The sequence below is a fragment of the Lissotriton helveticus genome, chromosome 10 (genome assembly GCF_964261635.1).
Source record: "Lissotriton helveticus chromosome 10, aLisHel1.1, whole genome shotgun sequence".
NCBI classification, from domain to species: Eukaryota; Metazoa; Chordata; class Amphibia; order Caudata; family Salamandridae; genus Lissotriton; species Lissotriton helveticus.
The window spans coordinates 613,313,325-613,337,106 of NC_136071.1; the positions used below are offsets into that span (position 1 = coordinate 613,313,325).

General features: G+C 42.8%; 1 protein-coding gene across 1 annotated transcript in view; it reads left to right on the top strand.

Annotated features, from left to right (window-relative positions):
• The window catches only part of LOC144784068 (uncharacterized), a 1,315,621-nt gene that overhangs the window by 443,607 nt on the left and 848,232 nt on the right, over positions 1–23,782 (top strand). Inside the window, exon 13 of the mRNA XM_078662758.1 lies at positions 11,834–11,978. Coding sequence (XP_078518884.1) covers positions 11,834–11,978 — 145 coding nt within the window. The remainder of the gene's footprint in view (positions 1–11,833; positions 11,979–23,782) is intronic.

Genomic DNA, 23,782 nt, shown 5'->3' on the forward strand with positions numbered 1-23,782 from the left:
TCCCAGCCTGCCCTGCGACCCGGAAGCCATCACCGGGGTCACTGCGCCCGGAGGCGCTTCAAATTGACGGCGCCCTCGGTGGAGTGGGTGTCCTGCTGCAAACCTTACCTGGCAAACGCTGAGTCCCGCTGAATCCCCGGAACCTGCAACTCTTTGCCCACGCACTGGTCTCCCTCCCGCCGCCGCTGTAGTTCATCTCGCGGCCGCCGAGTGGAGGGAGACTACACCTCCCAGCCTGCCCTGCGACCCGGAAGCCATCACCGGGGTCACCACGCCCGGAGGCGCTTCAAATTGACGGCGCCCTCCGCGTCGCGGGACGCGAGTGGGACGCCCGGACTAAGCCCGGACAAAGGGCGGACAGTCTAAGACAGTCCAAGACTGGCCACGACTGGACTGGACCAAGACCTTTGACATACATTAACTGTGAGGTACTTATTCGTGGCTGAAGCTCTTAAGGTTTTATTATTGTTTGTTGGTTGTGAAGGCAGATTAACTCCGTGATTGTAAGCGGGTCATTAGACTTGTACACATTTTGCATGCTGTACGTAGCTCTTCGATTATGTCTAAGCAAAAGTCACTTAGCGCTCCCTCTAACACCATGGATAACTACTTAGTACAGGTAGTGGCAAAAATAAATAATGAGCGAAGGTCCTCCTTGGGTCTTAGTGCTTCACCAATATTGACCCAGTTGGATTCCACAATGGGAGATTTGCTGGACGTGGATCCAACAAATGTTATTGCAACATCGTCCCACACAAACATGTGTAGCCCTCTGCTAAATGTCTCAACAAATTCCAACATAGACATAATAGTAGAGGATGATTTAGTTGATCCACATCGAGACTTAGTCTTTGTAGAGGAAAATTCTCCCCAACCAGCACCTGTCCCCGCTCCGAGAGTAGTAAAAGGGGCCACTAGGCTCCAATCCAAACGAGGGGGGCTGCGCTCAAGTAAAAAAAGGCCAGCAACTCCCCCGAGTAAAAATACCATAGAAGATAAAGGGGGCGATGAAAATGGCAGTACGGGGTGGGATGAGGCCAACATAAAAAAAATTATGGGTATGTTGGACTCAAAACTAAGTCGCATTATCAAACCACTACTATCTAAGATTGACCATCTCACAAACAAAGTCAACAAATTGGAGTCTCTATTGGAAAGTACTATTGCCAATGAGGGGGACATACCCAACCAGGTGGCAGACAAGATTGAGCAAAAACAAATTATGGGAAAAACATCAGGGGAAGGAGGAGAGATAGCGGCCCCGACTCATCCACTCCTACCACAAGTAGAAGCAGGTGCAAATATTGCTATAGCTGATGATCCTAGGGCAGAGCTACCACTGATTACTGAACCAGCTTGGGGTCTAGAAGCAGGACCAGTGGAATTAATTGTGGAAGCCTCTCCCCTAATATTGGTTTTAGCTAATGTCCCAACCTTGAAAGAAGGCCAGAATGAATCTCCCCAATCCTTATCACATAAAGCATTGCTTTGGTTGAGTAACAACATGCACATTTCTCCCTGGGGTAAACAAAAGCTGTCAGAAGATTTGTCATCAGCAAGAAGAGTAAAGTGGATAGGAAGTAGTTCAAAAAAATTCGAGGGCGACTGTGTGATATTGAATTTCAAATCTCCTGAAGTCTTACCCGAATTACTACCTAACCTATTGTATTGTATTGTATTGGGAACTTATATAGCGCTCGGCTGCCCCAGCAAAGGGGCGTCCCGGCGCTGCGAGCGAAACTAAAAACAGAAGGGGAATACCAGAAGAGAAAAGATACAGTTACTGAAAAAGATGGGTTTTGATGGCTTTTCTAAAAGCCAACAGATCCTGTATGCCACGAATATTTTCCGGAAGGCTGTTCCAGAGCTTGGCAGCGAGCGAGCTGAAGGAACGACCGCCCATTCTGGCTAGATTGGTACGGGGAATGACCACCAGATGTTGTCCTGCTGAGCGCAGTCGCCTCCCAGAGATATACTTCGTCAGGAGGGGGCACAACATCGGGGGGGAGGCGGTTTTAAGGATTTTGAAGGCGAGACAAAGTGCCTTAAACTGAATCCTTTTTCCCACCGGGAGCCAGTGCAGTTTTTTCCGAACTCCCGCCACTGAAGAGTGGTGGGGAAGACCTACCAACGCTCTGGCGGCAGCATTCTGCACTCTCTGAAGTCTAACAACTTCCGCCTGATTAGCGCCCAGTAAAAGGGAGCTGGCATAATCCAGCCTAGAGAGGATAATAGCTTGGACAATAACCTGGCGGGTATGACAGTTGAAGAACTTCAGCGTAGGTCTTAGGTTGCGCAGGATGCCAAAGCAGATGGCTGCAACTTTTTTTGTATGATGAATAAATTTCAATGCAGAGTCGACCCAGACTCCCAGATTTTTTACACAGTCCTTCAGCTTAGGCGGTTGGCCTAGACTGTCAGGCCACCAGTTACCGCCCCAGGCTGCGGTGTTTTTTCCCAAGAGCAGTATTTCCGTTTTCCCAGCATTGAGCTAGAGGAAATTCGCCGTCATCCAGTTGGTGATGTCAGTAAGGGTCTGCTTGAAGTGATGGGCCTCCAGACCGTTGTTACCATTGAGAGCCACCACCAACTGGGTGTCGTCTGCGTACGATACTAACATCAGACCACTCTGTTTGGCCACTTCTGCCAGTGGTCGGACGTAAACATTGAACAGGGTGGGGCTCAGAGATGACCCCTGAGGCACCCCCTGTCCAATGTTGTGCTCTTCTGAGATGTAAGGGGGGGTAGACACTTTAAAGGATCTGTTGGCAAGGAAGTCTTTAAACCATCCCAGGGCCGTACCTATGATTCCAGCTTCCTCCAATCTCATTAACCCCTTTAAAGCGTTGTAAATAGACCTCCCCAGTGCTGCGCTGTCCATTGGAACTAGTGCTGAATGGACGTCCAACGGTCGTGCGCAGCACTGGGGAGGTAGTGGCCGTGACGACCGTTGGCCGACGGCAGCAATTAAGGGGTTAAGAGGACCTCGTGTGACACCATATCGAAGGCAGCACTGAGATCCAACAGGATCAGTGCTGCCGTTCCGCCGGTGTCAAGAATGGTACGGAGATCCTCTGTAACACTAAGCAAGGCTGTCTCGGTGCTGTGACCCGCTCTAAACCCGTGTTGGGAGTCATCCAGAATGTTATTGGTTAGGAGGAAGTTGGTGAGGATGGTGTTGACATGTGCTTCCATGATTTTAGCTGGCCAAGGAAGAAGGGAGATGGGCCGAAAATTTTCAGGAAGGGTAGGATCCAGAGTGGGCTTTTTCAAAATGGGAGATACCCATGCCTGCTTCCATTTAGGAGGAATTTTGGCCATAGAAAGAGACTGATTGATAATATTTCGTATTGGTTCCGTGATAAGCTCATTGGCTACACAGAAGGTCTCAGGTTTTAAAGGGTCGGCCGGGGAGCCAGATTTTATTTTTTTACAGATTTTATCAAAACTCGCACGTTCTAGCGCGGGGAGGGAGGACAGACAAGGTCTGCTAGGGTCTAACGTAACGGAAGGCTGAGGGGAATGGGGGAAGGTCTCGTAAATTTTCTTTATTTTGTCCGTAAAAAAATTGGCCATGTTGTTACATAGGTCTGGAGAGGTGACAGCAGAAATTCCCCCCACAACGTAGAACAGCAGAAATAATTCCTCTTACGCTGGATTTCTTTTACAGCAGAAGAGGACTGGTAGCAAACCAAGTGTGCTAAGGACCAAATGGTCAGTGGTGGGTAGTAGAAAGACAAGGGGGGCCAAACATGTGATTGGGGGCTAACCACGGAAAATAGATATTCTGCCCTGTCCAATTTAAATGAGTGTTATTGACTCATAGGGCCAACGAACAAGCCAGGAAATTCACAGGAGAGGTTAACACCTTTATCTACCTTAAATACGGTCTGTAAACTGACCAATACCCAGGCAGGAAGAGGTAGGGAATCCTTAGATCCTATTGTAAGGAGGGTCGAAAATGCAAAACAGGATAGAAATAACATCCTTCAGCAGGAAATATTCGGTGGCCGAGTGTCTAAACAGGAGTTATCTGCTCCTCCTGATACCCTCGCGGCAACCCCAGAAACTAGTTTACCCCTAACATCTGAACAAATAGTAAATGGCAGGGGTCCGCGTCTGACAGGACTAAACCAGGATAAATTAATCCTGACTTTTATGTCATGGAATATCGCAGGTGTAGCAAATAAAATGGCAACTCCAGAATGGTGCGAGTTCATTAATCCTTTTGATATCATTATGTTACAAGAAACGTGGTCCCTGAATCCAGTATTCCGACAGGGGTATATAACATTTTGTATCCCTGCAATAAAAAATCGAACTGGCCGACCTTCGGGAGGCCTATTAATATGGATACATCAGTCATTGAACTGCACAATAAAAAAAATATCTCTACCAACTAATGATATCTTAGGACTTGACATTAGATGGGATAATGGTCAGGAGCTTGCCCTTTTTAACATATATGCCAGGGGGGTTGGTCATGGGAAATCTTCTGATGTGGTATCTGTCTTAGAACGTGAACTGGAGCTGTTACCTCTGAAGCCACATATTATAGTAGGCGGAGACATTAATTCTACCTTTGAGCCTTTGGGGGAGGAGGATAGGGAATTATGTCAAGAAGAAGATAGTAAATGGGAAATTCCCCAGCTTGAGGTGCCTACAATTAAAAGTTGGAGTACTGTAGCCATCCAAGTGAAAAGCCTTTGCCTGGCAAGAGGTCTAAGAGCGGTTAATGGGCGTACGCCCTCTGATCGAAATGGAAATAATACATTTGATAATGGCCGGGCAGCTAGTAGAATAGATTATTTCTTATTAGACATAAGGGAATGGAGTAAATTGATAGATATGGTCGTGGAACCAAGAATGGAAAGCGATCACAATCCCTTGTGCATGACCCTCCATACACATCAGGGGAGTATGGTACAAAGTAGCAGGGATAAACTGGTGACCAAGGATTTAGTATGCGCAAATAACCAGCGAAACCTGAAATGGGGAAGGCTTGTAGAAGATGTAGGGAAGCTGGATGATCTGAAGAGAACAGTGGTTAGGGAAATAAATAGCATTAAACCCCACACTAGGAACCCGGATTTCCAGGCCTACATGGTAGAGGCCCATAAAAACAATTTCCGCGAATTGCAGGGTTTCTTCTTAAAAACGGTAGACCGAAGCACGAGTAAAAAACAACCACCAAAACAGAGCTGGTATGATAAGAGTTGCAGATTGGCAAGACAAAATTTGAGTAGTGAATTAAGAAAGGGAAAGGCTGATGCAGTTAGGAAAGCGAGGGACCTATATAGACTATCCCAAAAGCAAGATAAGAGACGATGGGACGAAGAACACTGGCGTGAGTTGAAGCATGCATGTGCCGCTAGGGATTCTAAGTTGTTTTGGTCTACGGTAAAATGGGATAGGGGAGGGGCAGCTCCTCAACCCCAAAATCACGTGGGAAAAAACAAATGGATTGAGTTTTTCGAGCCACAGTATGCCCGCAGCAAAACACAAGTCACTGAGACCCCCCCCAACTGTTTATTATACACAAAAAGTATTTAATGAAAATGATGTTAGTATTGCTTTGGATTGTATAACGGGGGGAAGAGCACCTGGAATGGACGGTATTCCGGCAGATGTTTTTTTAACAGATAGGAAATCATGGTGTTTGTATTTTTCATGGTTGGCGAATGCAGTGGCTATGGGAGGAGAAGTCCCTCCCAACTGGAAAGGAGCTGAAATAATTCCCGTCTTTAAAAAAGGCGATAAATCCCTTCCAAAAAATTATAGACCCATCAACTTGATAGACACAGCACAGAAGCTGATGGGCCGACTAGTCCAGAACAAACTCCAGTCATGGGTTGAGGAAAATAACATCCTGTCGCCATACCAAGCGGGGTTTCGTCCACTGACCAGTTCAATAGATCAGGTATTCTATTTCATCGCTATCTACTGGAGAAATGTAACTTTGAAAAACGGCACTTTATACGCCGTATTCGTGGACTTAAAATCAGCCTTTGACCTAGTACCACGAGAAAAGCTGTGGAAAACTATGGCTGAAGCAGGTTTAAGTCCGGAACTGCTCACTCTTCTGGTGCGTCTCCATGAAAATAATTACGCCAAAATCCGGTGGAGAGCACAGGGAGAAGTGACCAAGTCATTTCCAGTAGAACGAGGGGTGCGACAAGGGTGCGTCCTGGCCCCTACATTATTTTCCATTTATATCAATGGTATTGTGGAATATTTGAAAAAATCGCCTAACGATGCCCCAATCTTATCTGGCTCACATGTCCCCGTCCTTATGTTTGCGGATGATACGCTTATACTTTCCCGCACACCGAGCGGCCTTCAAAAGGCAGTTAACTTATTTGGTGATTACTGTGATAGTCGGGGCCTTGAGCTGAATACAACCAAGACAAAATTTATGTGTTTGAACCCACAGTCTACATTTAAAGGTGTAATCAAGTATAAGGGTACTCCCCTTGAGGAAGTGAAAGATTTTTCCTATTTAGGAATAATACTTCAGAACAACATGAAATGGAAATCGCACATTAATACCGCAACACTAAAGTTTAGCCAGTTATCAGGTGCGGTGGCCATGCAACACAAAGCCTCCTTGACAAAACCCATAAATTGTGCTCTTGAAATTTATAACATGAAGGTCTTGAGCGCATGTTTGTATGGCTCTGAACTTTGGGGCTTATCAAACCTGGTGGACTTGGTTGTAGCGGAAAATAATTTTTTGCGAGGGTTAATAATGGTACCACAAAGTACACCCATAATTCCATTGAAATTGGACCTGGGTAGGAAAAGCATTGAGGATATTGCCCGATTACGGCCATTGTTGTATTGGAGGCGACTGATGGTGACCCTTGAGCTTGCTCACTATGCCGATGCATTGTTAGATGTGGTTAAGTTTGATCGGTTCCACTGTATTGTTTGGTTGAAAGATCTGCGGGGCCTACTGGTAAAACTAAATTTGGACCATCTTTGGGGCAACAGGGATGTGGGTTGCTTTCCGACAAAAGCAAAATTGAAAGAAATGTACTGGGAGATGGTGTATTCCACAATTTATTGCACTGGGAAAATAGCTAAACTGTCAGCCCGGTTTCTGGATAATAAAATGGTACCAGTATGTGAAACCTATTGGGACATAATTGAAAGCCCACGTGACAGGAAGCTATATTTTCAATTCCGAGTTGGAACACTGCCAGTAAATGCTTTCAAGAAACATTGGATCCCACCGCGGGACGAGCATTGCTATTTCTGTAAAGATCAAACGGAGCATATTTCCCACTTGTTGTTTTGTTGCCCCTTATATGCCAACCCACGCCGGAAATGGCTACGCCCAGTTTGTCTAAATATTGGCACTCGCAGCCAATCGACTGCTCTTAGAATACTAGAATCAGACTGTTCCCCGCTCTTTGAAATTGCTGTAGCAAAATTTCTTGGTTGGGCATGGTTAATTCGCACTCGCACTTTGGTAGCTAATGAGATAAACTGAAATTGTTTTATCAGAATTTTATGAAATAAGCAAGTAGTTTTAACTGTATAGTGTTTTCGACTGTCAAATGTTTAATAATGTATTTTAATATAACTTTTTAGATGTAGTATTTATTTGTATAGTGATTAGGGAGGAAATGCATTTATGACAAATGTCGAATAAAGCTTTGAAATTGAATTGGTAATTGGTGAACGAATGTGGGTGCTAATAGGTCAGTTTGCAAATTATCTGTTCTTAGTGTTCTCATGAATATTAATGAGGTAGGTCATAAATTGTGACCCATTAGGAATCAAAGCGATCAGAGGGATCGTGGCCTGCCGTGGTAGCAATTTATTTTAAATTCAACCCACTTTCCTTAAAGGAAAACGGGATACGGTTAAAAAAAAATAAGTGTACGTTTCATGGCTTGAGAGTACTGCTTACTCATCAAAATGTTTGGTCAACATTCACAAAGGTGACCCCTTCTCATTTGTGAATGGATTACCACCTCCTTTAAGAAGGACAAAAAAGTTAATGTTTTGCAATCGGAATTCAGTCGCAATACATTAATCCATACCACTATGATTCAGTATTTGGAAGGGAGGGCCTAAACACGCCCCTTCCAAATACTGAATCAGTATTCGGTCACAAACCCAAATTCCAATTTAGCAACTTGTTACCAAATCGCAATTTAAAGTTTGTACATAGGAAAATAAATTTTTATGATTGCAAATGATACAATTCTGCAAATCAAGCTGTTTGCGACAGAAAATATACTTCATACTTCTGGTCGCAAATTCCTTCCAGCTATAACATATGGATGTGAAGCATGTTTTGGGAAATGAAGCAAATCTGCTCAACATAGTACCCAGCAATATCCACAGACCGCTATTTAGACTCCACAAGAAAGCACTGCACGAACAAATATGATTAGAGATGGGCTCATGAAACAAGGTCTTGCCTATAACTGTGCTCTTATATGAGGGCTGCTTCATCACATACATTCAACCACCCTATATAGAAGGAAATATTTAAAACAAGGAAAAAAAATCCTTCAAAATTGACTTCGAAAGAGCACTACAAAATCAAAAAATGAAAGGAACACTGGGCTTGCCGTTAAGTTTCCATAAGTTTAAGAAATCACTGAATAAAATGAACTTTTGCAAATGGTCACGTGCTTGGATGTCAATTAACACCTCTGGTAGCGTATCTCTGTAACTAATTTTTAAAACATCTAAATTATAAATTGATGACTTACAGATTTGTGAGGTTCACATCAAGTGACTCAAATCCACCTTATGTAGAGCGACATTAATATAATATTTGCAGGTTGTGCAAATCCAAGAACAAAAAAGTTTTAGTGTATTTTTAATATTAATTGCTCTTGAATAGGAACTGAGAAGATTACTTCACAACCTATTTAATCTGATGGTGATTCACACTTGTCAACAGGCTCTCATATAGGGGCCGATTGCGATTTCGGCCGGAAGTGCTCAGAACCATGATTCCTTTCCGACCGAGCCATTCCAATGGGCTCGGTCGGAAAATAATCCGACTCGGATTTCCGGATTGCGGACAACAGGCTCGGAGAGCCTGTCCGCAGTCCGGAAATCCCACAGTACTCCCCGGTCACTTCTTTACGACCGGCGGGAGTACGATGGCAGCTTTTCACTGCCTTTTCGTGTCGGTCTGTCCGGCACGAAAAGGCAGTCGAAAGCTGTCTCTGGGGTCCAGCAGGGCCCCCATGGGTGTGAGGCCGCCAGATGGGGGCAACTATGGTGCCCCTCTGTTGATCCCTGCACCCGGTGGCAGGCACCATGGTGTGCCGGCCACAGGGTGCAGGGATGAACTGCACCCCTGCTTTCTACAATGCAGGCATGCATTCCGCTTGGAATGCATGCTTGCATTGTAAAGTATACGGATGCGACCAAACTCTGTTCGGTCGCATCGTACTAGTAAGGCTGTAACCGGCGACAGCAGGTCGGTTGGTTACAGCTCCTGGCCGATGTCGGACGGACTCAGGTCCGTCCGACATCGGAATAGGCCACTTAATGTTTAAGTGGAGATATTACTCAATTAAATATAAGATTTATAAAGTTCTTGTCACAAGTACAAAAGAAACTTGCAGGAATAGGAAAGTGAATCCTGTTTTGGCACTTCGCTGATGGTTTGATACTTAGAAAAAATAGTGCCTGCACTATCGCTTTACTGTCATATGCTTCTTTGATACTTGTGACGTGCATTTTCCAAAAAAGGTTCATACCAGTGAAGGCTGCCTTCGGGAGACAGCAGTGGGGCAGGGAGGGGGAAAGAGGGGGAGAAGGGTTAAAATTATGAATGTAAAAATCACTTATCTGCTGGCCGGCTGGCTGGCCGGCTGCCGCCGCTTCTCCTCCGTCCTCTTCCTGGCTTCTTCTGTGGAAACAGGAAGCTGGAAGCACCCGGGCTCCCAGGCTCCCTATAGCCAATCATAACGCAGCAATGCAGCGTTGTGATTGTTCTGAGTGCCGTGGTTCCGCGCTCAGCCAGGGAATGGGGGCCTGGGCATCTTCTCCACACAGGCTGTAATGCAGCCTGCATGGAGAACTTGCAAAGTGTGCATGAATGTTTGGCCGGCTCACGAGGGCCGGTCAAACATCAGACGCACTTATATAGTGCCACCACTCCTCACCCTGCTCTGAGAGCAGAGCAGATCCACACGCCCTACCCTGCCCTGCCGAGATGCTACAGCAGGAACAAATAAAATGATAATAACATGAGTTATTAATATTGTATTTTTCCATTTTTTCCACTGCTAAAGGCAGTGGGGTGACGCTCTTTCCCCTTAGAGGAGGAGCTGCCACTGGTTCATACTCTATTTGGTTTTAATTAACTACACAATAAATAATTATATGATTTGATCCATTCATGCCCTTTTGTTTTTCAAGATCTTCTTAGCTTCTGTTACATGCTTTGCAAATTCTGTGGTAATTGAATGATATTGCTTTCTAGAATTTCTACAGCTGTGGTGCATGACTTTGTGTCTGGTACCTAGTTTGCACCTTAACCCCATCGATGCTCATGACGGAACGGTTCCGTCATGAGCGTCGGTTGAGCTGTGCTCATGACGGAACCGTTCCGTCATGAGCCCGTTGGCTCATTAGAATGTTCAGCACAGCGCAGGAATCTGCGCCGCGCTGATGAGGTTAAGACTGTAAAGCGATACAAAAGGGGATGATGGACGGAGCGTTTGTATAAATCAAACACTCACCCCCAGTCAACTGATCTGGGTTTAATCCATCACCATTCTTTAGTTCACTCAGCCACCCCAGTTCAGACATGGCTATATGCAAATCAGTCTGACCCTGTGCCTTATGGGAACAGTCCAGCCCGAACTGCCAAGCCATGTCTTCCCTGGACCTGAAACAAGCATCCTGGGACCGGTTTCGGATTCATAATCCTCATCAGCCAGGCTATCTTGAAGCCAGTGGCCAAGTGAACAAGGGACTCACGTCTGAGCATACCCTGCCACACTTAGGGCGAACAAAGCGATACAAAAGGGGATGATGGACGGAGCGTTTGTATAAATCAAACACTCACCCCCAGTCAACTGATCTGGGTTTAATCCATCACCATTCTTTAGTTCACTCAGCCACCCCAGTTCAGACATGGCTATATGCAAATCAGTCTGACCCTGTGCCTTATGGGAACAGTCCTGCACGAACTGCCAAGCCATGTCTTCCCTGGACCAGAAACAAGCATCCTGGGACCGGTTTCGGATTCATAATCCTCATCAGCCAGGCTATCTTGAAGCCAGTGGCCAAGTGAACAAGGGACTCACGTCTGAGCATACCCTGCCACACTTTGGGCGAACAAAGCGATACAAAAGGGGATGATGGACGGAGCGTTTGTATAAATCAAACACTCACCCCCAGTCAACTGATCTGGGTTTAATCCATCACCATTCTTTAGTTCACTCAGCCACCCCAGTTCAGACATGGCTATATGCAAATCAGTCTGACCCTGTGCCTTATGGGAACAGTCCAGCCCGGACTGCCAAGACTGTAAGACTGTATCATTCTGACAGATACAGGGAACAGATTTGATGGAATTTGATTCTGTTGGTCACTGTTAGAGGGTTATATTCTGTTGTGATTGATTAGATCTAAATGTGAGGATATGCTGGCAGTGGGTAACCACATATCTAGAACAGGTATCAGGCACCAAGATTCTAGAAAATTGTTTAATTTCCTGTAGGACTGTGAAGTCACGTAAAAATAGGTTTGAAAAATTAATAGAGGTGTTTTCATGTCTACTTTTTATACCCTTATAGGAATACACTCAAGTGTATAATGTTAATCATTGTCTTCTGTCTTTCAGCGTAAAGCATTACTCCAGCTATACCAGGCACCCGGCGAAGACACTGAAGTTAGAATTTCTACATACTATACCTTAATGATGTGCCCGAATGAAGACCTCTTTAAGAAAGTGCAACAGGTTCTAAGTGATGAAAAATCTAGTCAAGGTGAAGCAAATAATAAATCCAGAATATTTATAACCTCAAAGCAGTGGTGAAGGAATAATTTATGCCCTTTATCTTCTAAGTAAACATGTGGTAACTACCTAACAGTGGTAGCCCTAATAGCAGTATAGTTCCAATTGCTGTAATGATCATACTAACTGGATTTTATAATGTCGTGACTGATGCACAGGGGAAGGCAGGAGTTTTTCCAGTGAGAAGACACAGTGCGGAAAAGTTGTACTGTTGCTGTGGCCTAATGCTACAGGATACTCAGAGAGACCCTCAAGTACAAATTGAGCTCTTGGCTTCATTTATTTCTGCATTTGCTTTTGGTAGGAATTGTACTCCCATCCTTCATACAGCTGTGCAGGTGCACGAAAAAACCCTGAGAGGCATTCTCCTCTTTGTATGTGTGCCGCAGAATGCAGTACACTGGAAGGAGGAAACAATGAAGAGAAATAGAGCTATTTCTCCTTGTTATGCCTTAGCTGGGGAGGTGTAGCAGTTTAATGCATTCCCAGGTCTACCACTAATGGTAAATCTGGGAAAGCACAACAATCTATGGGTGGATGTGTGGAAACACCCATGCTCCACTCATGGAACATTTCCCTGGGCAACAAGGGAGAGATTTGCACTGGATTGCGTTACTCTAGATTTATCAAAACATGGAGGCACAAGCAAGGTGGCCTTGCTAAGCTTGATAACTCTCACTTAGGTTTTTCGTCGCCCTCGTGTCCCCTTGAGTGGTGCAAGGGCGACTCAAAACCTTGATAAATATGGGCCATTGTGTCTAGCTCTAAAAGGCTCACATCTAGTATTGAAATGACTGTTTAAATATTGTTGCACCTCAGCACCTTTAGTCCCTGACATGTTGTCAGTATTCATCTAGCACACGTCTGCCTTTTATAGGGGCTTTTAGAGCTATCATCAGTCTAGTAGGTGGTTTTCTATTTGTTCTGGGTTTCGCTCGCTCACCAGAGTCCAAGCCCTAACATTTATCAAAAATAAGTTTGTAGATATGTGAAAATTTAACTATTTGAATTAAAGGGGAGAGGAGTTGGCCTAACGGCTAGTGCCGTCACCCTCGGAGTTGGGGAACCAGGTTCGAGTTTCGGCAGGGACGTGAAACATCCTGTGATTCTGCGCAAATCACTCAATATCCCCATGCCTACTAAAAATGAATGTGTCCTCATGTAACGCAACTGGTGCTCGTGTAAAGTGCTCCGACACCTTCAGATCAATTTTGCGCTATATAAAACTCTGGAAAAAAACGAAATAATGTACTCTTTTCGGTTCCCTAATGTTTTTAGTAACGTAACTCCTACTCTTTGATCAACATCTGATTATTTCTATTTAATTACATTTAATTTATATTAAATACATCAACTGACATTAATATGATTTCACTCACCATAAACCATTACACCACCTCTTTCTAATTCTTTATAGATTCATAACATCAATTCAGGTTACACTAACCGTAATTGAAATGCCAATCACAATTTATGTTAATAGCATAATTGTTTAAGGTGAATTAAATGTATGTGATTCAAGTTATTTTTTATTCTAACTCTAATGCTAATCCTTTAAAAGGTATATTTTTATTGAGTTCATAGCATAAAGAAACAAAAAACTGGTCACCTCTATTAAAGTAGTTCGAGACCCTATAGGGTTCTTGCTTTTTACCAGAAACCTGTTAGGCTTAATGTTTGACTGATCATAGTCAGTGGTACTCCTCCCGAATCTCAACTAGAACATTTCCATGCACACACTATACATTAGCTATCATTCTATTATATTGCTGCCAGGGATGCAACATGTTTCCTATTCCCTATGACATCCTCTGCCCTCAAAACACTTGTTTCTCAGCTAACTTGCACCAGTCCATGTCTTCCTTCCAGTTATGTAAGCATAGTGGGTCACTTTCCTCCATCGCCTAGTTGTATTCCGTGCTGCAAAGATCAACACAAGAACCACAAATAGTTTGATGTATTGTGGCGGGCCACTATCACCCAGGATGTTTAGCATGAATATTTTGGCTGTGTCTTTGTTATGTACTCCTGTCATAGTCTTGAGATATTCCCATACCTCATTCTAATACTGTTTCTCTTCTACACTTGACCACAGTATGTACAAATCTCCTCTCTACCCACATCCTTTCTCACTGTTAGCTGTTGCTAATGCTCCCATTCTTTGGAGTGCTATTTAGGTGCAGTGTGACCTGTGTAGGATGTGTAGTTGTATCAGTCTGAACTCTGATCTTACTGCCACTTTCTGGTAGGGCTCTCAGTTCTTCCTCCTACTCATCCTACTCAAATGGTCTGACATCTGTTTCTTAGTCAGCCATTAGTTTTGCTAATATATTTGGGGAGTTCTATATTATTTTCCTATAAATTGGATAATAACTTTTAACAACAGGGTTTCATCTAGCACTCTGTCCTCAAATAGGGAAAAGTCTATTTAACAAAAAAAATAGCGAAAAGTCTCAAATATTGTGCTGTTTATTACGTGCGTGGCCAGTGCGCGTATGACCTGCGTGTGTCTAAATGCTTTTATGTCTGCCCCTAATCCTTTACCTATCTCTAAGCACTGTTTAGTGTTCCTTTTAATTATTTGAATTAATTTAAATAGATTCAAATATTTGTTAAAGCATGGAAAGCTTACACTAACTATAATAATAAGCTAACCCAAGCATAACAAACATCTTTAATTCAGGTAATGGAAATTGATTTTTTCTTCTATTTCATTAAATCCTAAATTCTCTAGAATACTTAATTTATTTAAAACTGTGATACTGCAACTCTAACCTTATTAAATTGTAAGTATCTTTATATAATTTAATTGCATGTAGCTCAACATCATTAAGATATATACGAAAGATTACAGTGGAGTTAGTTTAATCATGGGTCCCTGTTAACAGTTACTTAAACATAACCTAATAGCAATTGAGTTAATGGTGGAGGAAATTTTGAGGAGATAAATGGTCAGTAGATGCAATTTTGGAAACATAATGGTATATCCCACACACAGTACCACCCTCTTCCTCATCACATCCTACACATTCTTATTATAACACCGGCACAATCTCGGTATTTTAATTGATTTCCAGTCCAAGTATGCATGGTGCTTTTGTTGTACACTAGCATACATAACAGCACCAGAAAATAATTACGATGACCAGGTTCCAAACCTAGCTTTTAAAGTACATTGACAACTACAGATTTTCAAGATAAGTATATAGCAAAATTAAAGCTTGGAACTATATTTTATGATGGAAAGAACTTTTTTTTAGAGGATTATTCCTCTTTGTAAGTGCACTGCAGAATGGAGCACATATGCAAAAAAAGGAAACAATGAAGAAAAATAAGGGTATTTTCCTCATTATGACAACCACGGGTAGGCGCATCATTTTGACGCAAACCCATGTTTACTGAGTTCAGTAAATATGGGTTTCTTTCAAAATACATGGGTGGATGCAAAGAAATGCCCATGCTCCACCTATGAAACGACTCCCCAATGCATGGTAATGCCTGCCTTGTGTTACTTTTGGGATAAAATCCCACACAAAGCCATGGAAATCGTGATTTGCATGGCTTGGTAAATTCAAACATAGATTTTGCAGCCATGGTTGGCAAATTCCGACATCGATTTTGCAGCCCTCAAAATTGGTGCAATCCAGGCTCAAAATTATAGTAAATCTGAGTGCTGATTCATAACTTACTTTAAGGCGCAATAGCTTTAAGCACCCACACCTCTTAAAGAGAAAAATGCTGAGATTTCATAATTACATATCCAGTCAAAACCTGAAATCACATTTCTAACCTCATCCTAGACTTCTTTTTTGATTTTCTCTGTATTTCTGAATCATGACTGAATTAAAAATGTCAAAGCTATTCATAAAGCTAATTTACACTTGTGAGTAATTATTTTTCTAAAGTATCAATTAAAAAATAAAATCGTACCAAAAGTAAAGCAGTTTTTTAAAATTTGCAACAATCATAAGTGATGCATAGAATTAATAAAAACATAATGTAATTATATTTAAGAAAATGTATTGTTACATTCATATTTAAATCAAAAATGGTTATTAAAATACGTTATAATTAAATATTAGATGTATACTATTTCTAATTTTTTTTAACATTGAGTTAGATTTAAAAAATACTTCTTAGCTATTTAGGATAACTCAATTTTAAGTACCTACCTACTTTGATTTCTACAGGATGGTGTTGCTTGTTGGCAACGTAATGAGCCGAACTTACATTTGCACGAAGTGGGAGAAATTCATTATCGTTTTGGATCCCTTTTGGCTGTAGTAACTTTAGAAAGGCAGTTTGTATATATCAATGCACTTACTCTTTTGTGTCTGTGTGCGTGTCACTCCCTAAGCCTCTCCCCAGTCTTTCTTAAACCCCTCCTTGCTCCTCCCTATTCTCTTCCCCTATATGAATGACTTTTCCCCATTTTAAGCCACTCCCCCATCCCTCCCACATTTACTTCTAAAACATGTACATAAATGTGAAGATACCCTGCAGATGGGGCAGAGATCTCTGCACCAAAAAAGATAAGAGAGGTGGAGCTGGAAACTTCACTCATAATTTTGCGAATAGCATTTTGTAGTTCATTTGCAGTACTATTATAGTACTATATACCGTACTACAAAATGAAGTTTGTGAATATTCCTGTTTGTGTCTTTTCCGTGCAACATACCATCTCCACGTATGAAATGATTCTCCAACACCCAGCCAATAAGTAGGATTGATCCATTACTATTAGTTATAGGGAAATTTTGATTAGGGAGTGTATAGCGCATGGTTAGAAGGACAGGCCTTCTAACCATTCCATTGTATCATTTTACAAGTGCTACTCTACATTTTGCTTCTCTGAAGACCCTTAAAGCCTACAACTGCCATTGTGAAGTTTCACCTTGATGGCCTTTGTCCATAAAATGGTGCCTCTGATAAGGTTCTTAATGTCTGTCTAGACAAGCATGTTGTTTATCTTTATTAATCTATTGACAGACAGTATGCAACTCTGGTTAAAGAGCAATGTGAAAATAGCCCCATCCACCTTACAGGCTACATATTGGGTCTATTTTTTTTACTGTGGTGACTGGAGCAGGGCGGAGTTTCCCTTTCCTTTGAGTTTGTTATATCTTCATAGTATTACATTTCCAAATGAAGATTGTTAAGCACAAAGGTGACCCTACCACCAGAACCAAACATTTTTTATTGAGCAGACCATGGAAACTATGGGGCTCATTATGATGGCAGAAGGACCGCCATCATACAGAAAATTCCCTCAGCCAAATAATGATGGCGGTGGGAATCCGAATGTTTCCGCTGCGGACGGAAAGTCCGTACGCTATGGTTCCGCAAGGCAGTCCTTTTCTGCCCGCCTTGCAGAACCTGGAACCAGGGCAACATTGCGGCGGTGCTGTAGGAATTACGGTATCCCTGTCCGCCTGTCTTTTTGCGGCGGATATCCCGCCTCAAAAACACAGGCAGAGACTGGATTTAGGGGCCCGTTGCGGCCCCCCTCTGTGTGTGGGTGGAGAGCACTGGGGGTACCCATTGTACCCCCCCTGCATTTCCCTGCACTGCGTGGCATGCACCGCGTGGTGCATGCCACGAAATGTTCAGCATGACCTTTCAACATTGCTGACGGGCACCGTGCGGACGGGCACCGTCCGCAATGTTGTAAGGCCACTATGGCGGGCGCATCTTAATTGCACTGGTGGGACCGCCGCATGTCTGGCGGGCAGTCCAAGCACCGCTATGATGGGCGGCAGACTGATGTCTGCCCGCCATCATAATGAGCCCCTATGTTCTAAATATTGCCGTACCCTCTGCTACAGGAAATTCAACTTTTAATTAAACTTATATTTTTGACAATGACCCATCTATTTGCCTTGATGCCACTTACTGTTCATAAGTGTTCCAGGTGAAATTATTGCCATTAAAGTAATATATATTGAAAGTAAAACTGCTGAAACATTAAAGAGGTTTGCGTCATCATCTTGAAAGCACTTAGAAAAAAATTCTATAATTATGATCCAGCAACCAACTATTAGTTAGAATGTGAAATCAATCACTCAATAATATATCTTTATTCAGTAAATCAAATCACCATAAAAGAGTGCAAATCCATATAATAAAACCGAATTCATAAGATGAAAACAAAGACAAGCAATACAGTTGCTTATAAAAACAGGAAACACATAACGCAGTTAATCAAGTCTCAATTCCCTTGACGCCCAGACAGCCCATAAAAAAGATAAAACAGTAAAAATTACCTGGACCGTGGTCAGCATCTGTGAATATAGCAAGGTAGGCCTGACTTGTTTAAAGTGCAATGATTTAAGCAGAGGGATTAAAATGTGCTTCCTCTGCCAACTGTAATAAGAACAAAACATTGTAAAGTGGAGCAAATCCTGTGGAGACACAACGCAGCCCCAGGATTCCCTTCCCTCCAGCCGAACCCACCCACGCGGGGAAGCCAGAAATTATGCAATTGATTAAATCTGAACCTGCCCAATAAAAAGCTATCATCCTGTGAGCGAACCAGATCCAGGTATGGCTCAAACCCAGTACGGTTTTTAGAAGCATATGGCCCCTAACTGCTGACTTCTGGAGTTCTAGGCTTTCTCTTTCCATATGGGAGCGTTCCAGAAACAATCTTTAACACTCCCCAGCTCAAGGGCGGAGAGAGAAGTTGGATTCAGAAAAGTGTCAGGCCTACCTAAAGAAAAAATGGAAGACTTAACGTGAGCTAACCATGGGATACTCAATGCCCAGTCCAGAGATAAACAGTCCTCAAGAATCAGCCTGCTTAATTTCAGGTCCTCCCTCCTCCAGATCTTAATCCAGCACATTAGCGGACTTAGGGTGACTAGGTCCGAGACATAATCAAGCCCCAGTTCCGCGTGCACAGAAAAAGCCGGGGTGGACTGGGGGACCTGGACCAGCTTGCGCAGGAAATTGTTCTCCATTACCTGGATCCGATCCACCTTAGTATATTCCCAGACCTCGCTCCCATATCGCAGCTGTGCAATACACTTAGTTTGGTACATTTTTAAAAGGTCCATAGGTGCCCTGGAGAAAAGGCTCTGTACAAAACTAAAAACAGCCCCCATGGTTTTAACAGACTCTGATATTTTAGCCTCCACCAGTGGTTTCCAGCAATTTTTGGCATCAAATAGAACTCCCATATAAGAGAAGGCATTGAATTTAGACAGGGTTTGGTACCTTAAAGGTCTTACTTCTAGTGATTTTGTGGTCAACTACCATTACATGAGACTTTGAAAAATTGACAGAGAGGTCCAGGAGTCTCATGAAAGACACATATTTGGCTAGTAGTAAATCTAACTCCTGTGCGGTCCGAGTCATCAGGACTGCATCGTCCGCATATAACAAGACAAGGAGAAATCTGTTCTTAATATTGGCACAGTCGCCGATACTGATAGGAGCGCAGACTCTAACTCATTTGCATGCAAAGTAAATAAAAAGGGTGCGAGTATGCAACCCTGGCGAACCCCACAGCCAGATGAAAATGAACGGGAGCAAGCTTCTCTTTGAGAAAAGCGCACTTAGGCTGAGGTCATTGAGTGCAGATCAGATAATAGTGCCACAATACTAGAATCGGCCCCCAGCTCACTAAGCATTGCCCACAGTTGGACTCGATTCACCTTGTCAAAGGCGGACGTCAAGTCCATTTACGCAAGATGTAGGGAGTCAGACTGAGCCACTGTGTATTTATTGCTAATCAGATGGAGGTGGAGGCATTGGTCGGCTTTCGACCTCCCTTCCCTAAATCCATACTGGACGTCACTGAAGAAGTTATTATCTTCCTCCCAGTCAGACAGGCTATTTAAAACCGCCCTCCCTAAAACCTTGATCATGGCATCCAAGAGTAAGATTGGCCAACAGCATTGTGGGTTCTCTTTGTCCCCCTTCTTGAATATTGGGACGATCAAGGCAGTAGACCACGAGGGTTGCAACCCCTCCTGTGCAGCAGCATTTAAAACCTGGGTTAATAGCGGGCCCAAACCTCAATATTAGCTTAACACTTCCGGGGGTAAACTATCGAGGCCAGGGGCCTTGTTTCTGATCAGAGGAAGGATTCCATCTTGGATTTCACCTAGGGTCAAGACCACTCGGTTGCCGGTTTTGGCCGGTGTCCCAGGGGTTTTGCCGCCCACCCCCTCCTCATGGTTATAGATACCCTCAAAATGAGCCACCCACTGTTGCTCTGAGATGTTGTGACATAACAGCAGGCCAGTATCCTCCGAGAAACAAGGCCTGTTTACAACACTCCAAAAAAGGCCACTATCCCCTGTGTCACAGGCTCGACAAAGCTCTTCCCAGGCAGCCTCCTGTAACTTGTATTTGCACTCCTTTTGGGCAGCCTTATAGGCTCTCCTGCAATTTCTAATCAGTTGCCCATCCCTCTGGGGCTGCTTCAAGGCTACCTTCAAATGGTGCAAGGTTCATAAACATTCCCTGTCGAACCATTTTGGGTATTGTGACTCCTGTTTGCTATTGGTAGCAACCATCAAGAATTTACTAACCTCCCCCCTGGACTATGCCTTCATATGCTTCCAGTACCTCTCCCCTCCAGCGTCACTATTCAAGCATGTGAAATCAACTGGCATATATTTTCAAAAGGATCTTTACCTCTTTAAAATGTACCTTCGTTAGTGAGTTCTTTTCTCCATTTGCCTCATCCTCCCCGGTGAAAGCATTAACAAAACTGTAAATTATTATGTTTAAGAGCCTTGAAAGTACAAAAAATAAGTATGATTGAATCTGAGAGCTTTGACATATATCTTCATCACAGAAGCCCCTTGTCCACACTGTCACTTTTATGTTCCCTGTCACCCTCCTTCTCCTGCTGATTGTCATTCTGGTCATCAACAAAGGTATCCACAGCCTCTAAGACATATGTCCTACAAAGCTAGTGCAGGTATCAAACTATCTGATCATTGGAGAACTGCTGTATTGTCTTTCTACCATATTTCTCTCTTAAGTAACACAGACAAACTCATGGAGCAAACAGGGTTATAATAACCCTAACAGTATCCTTAACAAAATTCCATCTTGAATCCACATGGAATGGTTTCCAGTGTGAATGAGTGTGTAACTGGTGAAAATGACAGAATTCTGGTGAAAATGACAGAGTGGTTAGAGGGGAGAGGGGTCTTCTCTAATGCCCAGTACGGTTTTAGATCTAAAAGAAGTACATTAAATCAATGTCTTAATTTGCAGCTCCTTATTAGCAAATACACTATAGCTAAAAAGGGATCCCTCTATATGGGGTTTATGGATCTCTCAACAGCTTTCAAGCCTGGTAAACAGGTCGAAGCTGTGGCAAATTTTACTGAACATAGGCATTGATCCTGCTTTAGTTAAATTTTTAGCTGACCTTCACTGCGGCCTATTAGCCACTGTTAGAGTCACCCAGGAAGGGAGATGCACTAGTTATTTTAAATCAGAAAGAGGGGTCAGACAGGGGTGCATATTGACACCCCTCCTTTTTACGCTCTACATAAATGCATTAGAACACGCCTTGAAGGGAGCAACACTAGACGTCCCGCGTGTAGGAGAAACTGTTATTCCAGTTCTTCTTTACGCAAATGACACTGTTTTATTGGCTCGCACTGGTGTTGGATTAACCACTTGGATGCTAAGGCACTGGAAGGGATTAAATGTAATTTCCATTGAAATCAATGGAAACTCCATGACGAGTTACCCTTGTCATTAGCATCCAAGTGGTTAAATAAATTGCTGGATATGTTCGGCAAATTTATGGAGTCATTAGATCTGAAAATAAATGCTAAAAAATCCCATGTAATGATAGTGGGGGAACAAAGCAGAAAGAAAAAAATGAAAACCTTTTTCTGTGGTAGAGATGAGGTTAAAAGGGTCCCATTTTTACCTATCTAGGGCTCCTATTTGATGATAAAGGCTCCTGAGGTCCACAACTGAAACACAAAAGAAATGTATTTGCTAGATCTACCTCCGCCCTCATGGGCTTTACAAAACGACTAGGGACCAGACCCACGGAAGCTATCTTGAAGGTGTACAAGGCCAAGTGTCTAGCAATAGCGACGTATGGCTCAGAGATCTGGGGGTATAGCTCACAAGATCATTATATTCAAGTGGAAGAAAATACATTTCTAAGAACCTTATTATCTGTACCGCAGTCTACTCCTACTTTTCCGATCCACGCGGAGATGGGATTGGGTTATGTCTCTGACACACTGAAAATAGCCCCGCTGACATGTTGGCTTAAGACCTGGCTTAACCAGGAGATCTCACTGAACCATATGATCCTAAAAGATTGTCAAGCTCTAGATAATGCTGGTAAAATTCCGTTGCTGGCATACATTGAAACTACATTTAAAAAACTTGGACGACCTGGGCTTTTTCTGGCCCCTGAAAATGTAAAGAAAGAAGACATAGATCTGATTAAAACCGTCATGGTAAACCTTCTTACAACCCCTTCTTACAACTCAAAGGGAGGAACTAGAGTTGAGAAAACCTATGGTAAGAGTGAACTTTGGTTTAGTGAGCTCACCTGGTATTGAGCCTTATCTGAAGTTAGTAACACGCCCTTTCCATCGGTATTTACTAACAAGATTCCGATTTAATATAATTCACCTCACACTGGGTGATTTCCCTAAATGGGGAACACTAGATAACGCCGACCCCTGTAAGTGCGACAATTTCTCCATACAAGATACTTTTGTCATGTTTTGCGAGTATTACGCAGGGATCGGGAAAAAGTACTTGTTACCTGTGTTAAGGGAAGCAGGGTTTGTGCAGGTTAGGCCTGCACATCTTTATTTGCAAATATTGAGTAGTGCACGGATTACATTTCATGTCGCAAATTTTTTAGTGGCAGCAGAGCGGATTAATAAGATTAAGAAAAGAGTAAGTCATACGGGGGCTATAGTTTGTTTATGAATATATGTGTGGTTTATTTTAAGTTGATTATATATAGAATTGTTAAGTTACTTTTATACACAGTATTAAGAAGGATCTATAAGGAAATTTTAATGTACATATATGTGTGGAATTTTTATTGTGTAATAACCATTATGTAACGTATGCCGGATTTGCACAAATGTGTAATAATTGTACCTGTGTTTTTTTATGATCTTAAGTTATCGAATAAAAGTATCTGACTGACTGACTGACTGAGTGTGTAACTTTAGTGGTATTTGACGGTCTCAGACTTAAGGTGGGAAATGTTGATGCTAAAACACTTTTCCTATTTGGATCTTTCAACTGCTAATCATAATTTTCAAATAACTCTTTGAGTCTGGAATCTCAGATGTGGATCTCAATAGGATAACCTCTTTTTTTATCCTCTTGACTTCAGTTATTAACCCTGAGACCCATTCAGTCTACACCTATAGAAGTTATAGGAGAGTTCCTCAGAAAGCTATCATATTCCCCTATTTTTTTTTTAAAACAGATTCTGCTATTTAACTGCCCTTCTCCATTCCTATAACATAGTTAATTTCTTCATGTGTGCTGGAAACTCACTATTCCTCTTCAGCTTAGGAAGTTGTGCACTTGTTAGGTGTCCCCACATCACTGTCCTAAGGGTCTGACTCAACATGGATTTCTTCTGTGGTACATCATACTTCATCCTTCCTCCGCTGGAATGTGCCATAAATCTGCATTTTTTGTTTGTGGAGTTTTATATAGCGCGTACTAGACCCGGATGTATCAGAGCACTTTACGTGAGCACCAGTTATGTTACAAACAGACCCATTAGTTTTTTGTTAGGCACAGGAG